This window comes from Elephantulus edwardii, unplaced genomic scaffold (assembly GCF_000299155.1).
Source record: "Elephantulus edwardii isolate Elephantulus edwardi_28Jun2011 unplaced genomic scaffold, EleEdw1.0 scaffold00005, whole genome shotgun sequence".
Taxonomy (NCBI): domain Eukaryota; kingdom Metazoa; phylum Chordata; class Mammalia; order Macroscelidea; family Macroscelididae; genus Elephantulus; species Elephantulus edwardii.
Genome location: NW_006399755.1, coordinates 30,371,576 through 30,379,433, shown reverse-complemented (window position 1 = coordinate 30,379,433; position 7,858 = coordinate 30,371,576). Strand labels below are relative to the sequence as shown.

Genomic DNA, 7,858 nt, shown 5'->3' with positions numbered 1-7,858 from the left:
ATATATAAAAAAATTCATGTTGGCACTAAGATACATGTCCTCAGTCCAGATAGCATCTCATGCAAAGTCAAAAGCCTTTTGACCTTCAACTTCATGGCTTATGTCAGTGTGACAAAGTCCCCTCAATCCTCAGTCCTCCAACAAGCTTGGGTCAAGGCCTCCTCCAGGAAATTTGAGTAAAGGCCTCTGTCTCAGGTTGTTTTTTGCTTTTCTGCCAAGGCTGCTGCTGCTGCTGTTGGTGCTGCTGCTGCTGCTACTGTTACTTCTTTGTTAGAACTGAGATTCCCCCTTTCTACTGCTGAATCTGCTCAATTTAATAAGACTAGCCAGTCTGCCCTTGTCAATAAACTAGCACACCCTGTTTGCATTCTCCTGCCCAGCAGAATCAAAGACAATGGGCTTGTAAAGCCATTTTAAACAAATAGACCCCCAACACCACAGTCTCTGTTTCTCAATATACTATACCATCAGGGCTTCTAGAAGACAAACCCTATTCCATAGTGAACTCATGTTAACTGATAGCATCTGCAAATAAGGTAATAGTTACAGGTTATAAAAGTTAGGATTTCAAAATGTCTTGGTTTTGTCATTGTCATTGTTGCTGTGGTGTGTTGTCAAGTCCACTATAACTCATAGCAAGCCTATATTATGTGCTGTTGAGTCCACTGTAACTCATAGCTACTCTATGTGCAATAGCTCTGAACCCTGCTCTATCCTGAGCCAAGCTCACTGTCTGTCTCTGACACACCTACCCTCATTACCCCAGTTACTATGTCAGTCCCTCTCATCTGAGGTCTCCCGCCAACCCCTTGCTGTCCCTCTACTATTCTGATCATGATGTCCTTCTCCAATGACTTGTCTTTCCTGGCAACATGCCTTAAGTATGTGAGACGGAGCCTCAAAATCTTTTCCTCTAAGGAGCAGCTTTATTTCACCCTCTCCAGGCAGACCTGTTAGTTCTCTTGGCAGTCCCTGGTATGTTCGATGCTCTTCTCCAGCACCACAAATCAAAGGCATTGATCTTCTATCCTCTTTGGTAATTGTCCAGCTCTCTCATGCATAGCAAGTAATTGCAAAAATCTTGGCCTGGATTATGCACAGTTTAGTCTCTAGACTAAGGCCCTTGGGCATAGTTGTGTTATATTTTGAAGGAACATATTTCTAAATCATGTAGCACTCATGTCAGTTTGCGGTACTGAGGTAATCTGGGTTTGCTGTGATATGGAGCCTTGTGATGCTCAAGTGTCAAATGCCAAAATAGTTGCCCATGGTGCACAGTGTTTGGTGGAGCTCCCAGTTTAAGAGAGGTTTGGAAGCAGGAGTGTCATCCACTTGCTAAACCACATGCCTATAGAAACTCTATGAACTTGGAGAAACCAGGATAGTTATAAAAAGACTTCAGATCTTTTGTTCATAGGGTTGCTATGAGTCATCATCGACTGGACGGCAGTCAACAACAGTCTGTTGATTAATATTGTTGCTCTTCACAACTTCCTGGATTATTCAATATTCTGCTTATAGCATCCTTAAGTATTGGAACTCATGGCTTGAATTTGTTCTTCAGTTCATTCAACTGCAGAAATATTGAACGAATTCATCCCTTTTTATTTTCTGATCCCAGCTCTTTGCATGATTTATTATAATACTGTGTCTTCCCAAGCTGCCCTCTGAAATCTTATGTACACCTCCTTAATTTCCCTTTGCTTTGGCTTCTCAGAGCAATAGTGGAAAATTCAGAGTCACTTCTGACATCTATCTCAATCTTTTCTTCCTCCTTTGTCTTTGTAATGACCTTTTGCCTTCTTTATGGATAATATTCTTGATATCCTCCCACAGCTTACCTGGCCTTCCTTTTTAGTGTTCAAGACTTCAGACCTGGGGAGTTCTGGTGGCCTAGTGGCAAGGAGCTGCAACTACAATCCCAGAGGCGCACGGTTCGAATCCACCAGATGCTCTGCCAGGGAAGGAGGGGCAATCTCCTCCTGTACCAGTCAGATCTGATTTGACGGTACACGCACACAAAAATTAAAAAAAAAAAAAAAGACTTCAGACCTGTTCCTGAGATGGCTTTTTAATCAAGTTGGATAGACTCAAGGTCAAATTTTTATTCTTATAGATTTCATTTAATTTTCTTTAGCTTCATTTTGAACTTGTATGTAAACAGTTGATGGTCTCTTTCACAGTCGGAACCTTGTCTAGTTTTCACAGCTGATGTTTAGCTTCTCCAGTGATTCTTTCCACAGATGTAGTCAGTCTGATTCCTATGCAGATAATTAGGTGAGGTCCATGGTTACAGTTGTCATTTATGTTTCTTATAAAAGATATTTGTAATAAATAATTGACTTTACAAAATTTTATCATTTCATCTCCAACCTCGTTTCTGTTATGCTTTGCAACTACTAAACCTTCTTGTCTGTTGCCAACTTTGCATTCCAGTCAGTCATTATTGTTAATGCATCCTGATTGCATCTTTGATCGATTTCTGGTTGCAAAAGTTGGTAGAAGTCATCTCTTTCCTTCTCTTTGGCTCTGATTGTTGGTGAGTTTATTTGAATGATGGTGGTATTAACGGATGTTCTTAATATGGGATGGATATTACCTTGTCGTTCATATTATAACTTTAGATCTGGAAATGGTCTTTTTATCTATCAATGTGACCCTGCTTTTCCTCAACTTTTCACTTCTTCCATAGTAGATCATATGATTGTCTGATTCAAAATGTCCCACACCAGCCCATTTCATTTTGCCAATGTCAATACTTATACGTTCCATTTCTCTCTTAACAGTGTCTAATTTCCCTATGTTTATGCTTCTCAAAATCCACAGTTCAGTACTATTGTCTACTTGCAACTGTTCCTCCTCCTTTATGTGTAAACTGGAGGGCCCATCCTCAGGTATCATATCTACTAGTCTAAATGTGCTCTAATGTGCATAGAGTTTTTGAAAGCCTCTTATTTCAGGAGTGGATGGCCAGTCCTCCTCTGAAGTCTGCCTTAATTTAGATGCTCAAGAGTAATGTCTGACAGGCATTTACCCAGAAAATTAAATGTCTTTTTAGGGGACACAATTCATTCAGTAGTGGTAGCTAAATGTGGGACTTTACTCTGTGATTGGCTGATGCAGTTACCCAGTTTTGCCATCAAAGAACTGATTTTTATGTCTGTTCACTTTGCAATCTGCAGCATTAGCTTCAGTTTAACTAAATCTGTAGAATGACTAATGTTTATAGAGTAGTATCTTGTAGTATTCCTCTGGCCATTTAGCTTCATGTTTTCTTGTTAATTTGGGGGACATGGAGACTTCCTGTCCTTCATATCAAGGAATAACTTTTCCAGAAGTCATCCACAAACCTTCGTATCTCACTGGCTAGAGTTCAGTCACGCACTCATCTCTGATAAACTCACTGGCAAAAAGATCAAGTCTGCAACAAAAACTCAAGCTTAGCTTCTCCTAGAACATATCTGTGACCCAGAGGAATAGATTTTTGGAAAGGAAAGACTTCTGGAGAAGAAGCAACAAAAAAGAAGTGACTATAATAACGTATGTGTACACTTTAGTTGCACAGTGATGGAAGAGTGATGTTTTTGCCATTTTCTTTGTTTCATAGGATCAGAGTGGCACTGAACCAGTTAGTAATGAGGAAGATTACAGTCATGAAGTTGGTATTAAACCATTGCCTGAAAGTGACAATTCAAAACTGGTGAGAATTCTGGGTATTTTTTAACCTGTGATCTTCTTGAGGGTGTATTGTTTATATTTTTTACTCTTCTGTCTCTTGGAAAGGACTATCTTATATTTGCTTCTCTAGGAACCTTGATCCATGGAACAGGGAAACAATTCCATTCAATGAATGATTGATCTATCATTCATTCTCATATGTCATCTTCACACCTGAGTAGGACTCTTTAGGAGTAAAGACACAAGCTTTCTTTTTAAATCATGTTTAAACTAGGTTATTTTTTTTCTTGTGATTTGAGTGAATTGTCTGAAGCACAATGATTTTCTGTTCTACTAACCATAAATATTTTGTTTGCTAACATTAATTATAATACTCATACTCAAAATACTATCTTTTCTTCCTTCCCATTAATCCTTCCATCCTATCCCCCTCGCCCCCAATTTTATGCTTGTTATACTGGCTCTTATATACAACTAGGGCTGCACAACTCCACAATTCTATGGTTACACTTTAAGTTCTAGAAAGAAATCAAAGCTTTTTTTATCTGTTTCAAAATATCTTACAAATCTCTAAGGATTAATCACCTCCCAAGAGGGTCACTCTGATTTTATGAAGACAGAGTTGTTCATAATACTTCATAGAGTTTGTGAAATCATCCATTTATCTTCTTTCAACCTTTATAAAATTCTGTATTTGTGCTTGTTTGGTAGTATGTCCTAGAAAGTGAACTAAAGGGGTGGGATAATTTAGCTAGAGTGAGACTTACAACAAAATACCTTGCACAGGACCTGATACTCATGACATCAAATATAGTAAGACTAATAGATTATGACCAATATTCTTGAACAATATTCCCCAATGTCACAATATTCCTTATTTGAAAGACAAAATGACTATACTAAAAGGGAATGAGTAATATTAGCATATTTTAAAATGAAAGTTCCTTCATGTAAAAATACTATAGGGTTTGGGTTTTCTTTGTTTTGTTTTGAGACTACGTTGAGTAGTCCCTAGATAAACAAAAAACAAAAAAAATTGTACTATGGATAATGGGAGCTCTGGTGGCCTGGTAGCAAGACTGTTATGATCCCAAAGGCACACAGTTCGAGGCCACCAGATGCTCCACAGGAGAAAGATGGTCAATCTCCTCATGTGCAATTAACTGCCTCTGAAAACCTGCCAGAGAGTCAGCTATGGTTCGATTCTGATGGTATGGTACTCAACAACAACAAATCACATGTAAAGACACAGCAATTTTTAAAATTATGAGAATGAATCCCCAATTGCACTTACAGGTTGTTATGTGTTGTCAACTCGACTGTGACTCATAGCGACCCTGTATACAACAGCTCTGAACTCTGCTCTATCCTGAGCCAACCTTGTCTCTGACTCACCTACCCTCATTAACCTAGTCCATCTCATCCAGAGCCTTCTTATTTTGCACTGTCCCTCCACCCTCCCAAGCTTAATGTCCCTCTCCATGGATTAGTCCCTCCTTACAACATGTCCAAAGTATATCAGATGGAGCTTCAGAATCCTTGTCTCCAAGGAGCAGGTTGGAGGACCTCTCCAGGACAAACCTCTTTGTTCTTTTAGCAGTCTGTGGTATATTCAGTACTCTTCTCGAGCACTACAGCTCAAAGGCATCAATTTTCCCTCTATCATCTCTAGTCATTGTCCAGCTTTCTCATATATAGCACATAATGGCAAAAACCAGGGTCTGGATCAGGTGCATCTAAGTCTCCAGATTGGTATCATTGCTCTTCTGTATTCTAGAGAGTTCCCTGACAGCAGACTTTCTCAGTGCATTTCATCTTTTGATTTCCTGGGTGCTGGTACCTAGAGTGCTGATTGTAGAGCCAAGCAAACTAAAGCTGTTAACAATCTCAATCTCTTCACCTTCTATTGTGATGCTGCCCATTGGTCCAGTGGTGTGAATCTTTATTTTCTTGGTGTTGAGCTTCACTCCATATTGAAGGCTGCAGTCCTTGACCTTCTGCAGCAAATGATTTTTTATATATTGTTTTCTACCAGGGAGCCCTTGTAGTGTAGTATGTAGAGAGTTACACTGAGAACCCAAAGGCTTTTGTTAAAATTTGCCAGCAGCTCCAAGGGGGCAAGATGGATAATAACCTCCTTTCATTATGATTTATTGCCTCAGAAATCCAGTGAAGGGTCACTGTGAGCTTTAATCACTGTGAGGTTTTTTTTGTTCATACTCTGTTCCCCCAGAATAAAGGACTCCCCTAAACACTTTGGCTTATCTCTCTCTCAATCTCATCTGCTTGTCCCTCCCTCTCCACAACCCCCTCTTTTTTGCTGTCTCTTAAATTTTTTTCTCAATGTTTCAGTAGAATGTATGTGTTTTATAATATAATCCAAAGAAGAAACTCATCTCCATTGAATCGATGTCAACTCATACCAACATAGGCTTTCTGAAGCTGTAAGTCTTTATAGGAACAGATTGCCTTAGTTTTCTCCCACAGAGTAGTCTGTGAGTTTCAACTGCCAACCTTTTGGTTAACAACCAACTCTTAATTGGAAAGATCATTCTAATTTTGACAACTTCTAATGCATAGAAATAAATGACCTTGCATAAAGTAGAGACTCGTTCAACCTAATATGTGTTGTTATAAAGTATTAGTGAATGTTCATCACTGGTGATGTTTATCATTGTTATTATTTCATTATTTCTATTTTATAACTGGTACTTGTTCAACCACCGTTGGGATGTTACCCAAAGTATCTTGTCATAGAACACCTTGTGAACAGTCTAGGCCTTGACCATTTTTACTCTTAATTCTGTTCAGACAAGTGGAAACAGTATGATGTAACCTTCTAGAAGTTTCTTGTTTACTTTCTTTGAGGTCAGTTGTTGCATCCATTGTGTTGGACCTTACAGGAGTGACGAGGAAACACGGGCCTTACTATTAAGCAGCTTATCCTTTACTTTCAGTAAGGAAAATATGCTTTATATCTGGAAAAACATACCAGGAAAAAGTGTAGGTGAGTGAAAGAAAGAAAAAAAAACTAAATGCTATAAGAGTCAGAGGAGAAAGGAATCCCATCTCATTCAGAAATCATGAGAGATTTCTTAGGAGACATGGTTCTTGAAGTCAATCTTGAAAGATGAATAAGCAATTGACTAATAAGGTTAATGTTAGCAAGAGATGGTTTATCAGGAGTAGTGAATGGGAATTAGGTCTTTACAGATCACCAGTGAGCAATGAACTTTAAATAATAGGCTCGCAAAACTTAAGGAACAGCATATTGTGTATTTATTGTAGGTAGTAGGTGTTTGGTGTGGGGTTTTTTTTTTTGTTTTTTGTTTTTTTGCCTTTATTCTTAGTGCCTAAAGTATAGTAGTTGCTCAATAAACATCCACTTATTTTTAGATCGATGCATGTATACATATGTTCCACCTATAAGAGCTGTGGTCTAGGGAGTTATTTAAGTGCTTGGCTGAGATCACTTATCATTTTCAAAGCCTTTGGGCTATGCATACTCCAATGCTATTTATACTGTTCAGTTATCATTGGCTCTGGTCCATATCTCAGTAGCCCCCAGATACGCAGTCCAGGAGTTTATAATAACTTTCAGAGGTATAATATTTCTCCACAATATTTTTAAAGGGAGGATCAGATGGTGATTTGTGAAGCATAAATTTCAATTGTGAGAGACAGGAGGCAGGGAAGTGTCTGGAATCTATTTCAGAAATCTAGGTGAGAGCCTGTTAAGACTGTTTTTTTCTTCAAAGTCTTTTGCAAGAAACAAAGTCTTTTTGCAAAAAAGAAACTCTCAGAACTTTGCCGTTTATAAAACCAACTCTCACATATTCTTCCATTAGTTTAATTTTATTTTAATGTCTCAATTTTATGTAAAATGGAACTTAGTGGGTTGTGATCTTATTTGATCCCCACAATAACCCTAAGTAAAAAATAGCACAGGAATTATTTATCTTTGATTTATAGATGTAGCTTTAATCTTCCACATTGAAAGATCACACAGGTAAAAACTGAGGACAACTGGAATCTACTCCCAGGAACCCTTGACTCAGTGATTTCCTGCTTAAATAGAAAATCATGAATCCTTAAATTACTTGTACTCTTTTGGGTATAAACCTATGTTTTTTAATAATTTTGGGAAGATCTGTGTTAATATAATTTACATATTAGAGGC

General features: G+C 38.2%; 1 protein-coding gene across 1 annotated transcript in view; it reads left to right on the top strand.

Moving 5' to 3' along the window:
* INADL (InaD-like (Drosophila)) overlaps nt 1-7,858 on the top strand; it is a 462,714-nt gene that overhangs the window by 334,228 nt on the left and 120,628 nt on the right. Inside the window, exon 31 of the mRNA XM_006879774.1 lies at nt 3,608-3,700. Within this exon, the coding sequence (XP_006879836.1) occupies nt 3,608-3,700 (93 nt within the window). The remainder of the gene's footprint in view (nt 1-3,607; nt 3,701-7,858) is intronic.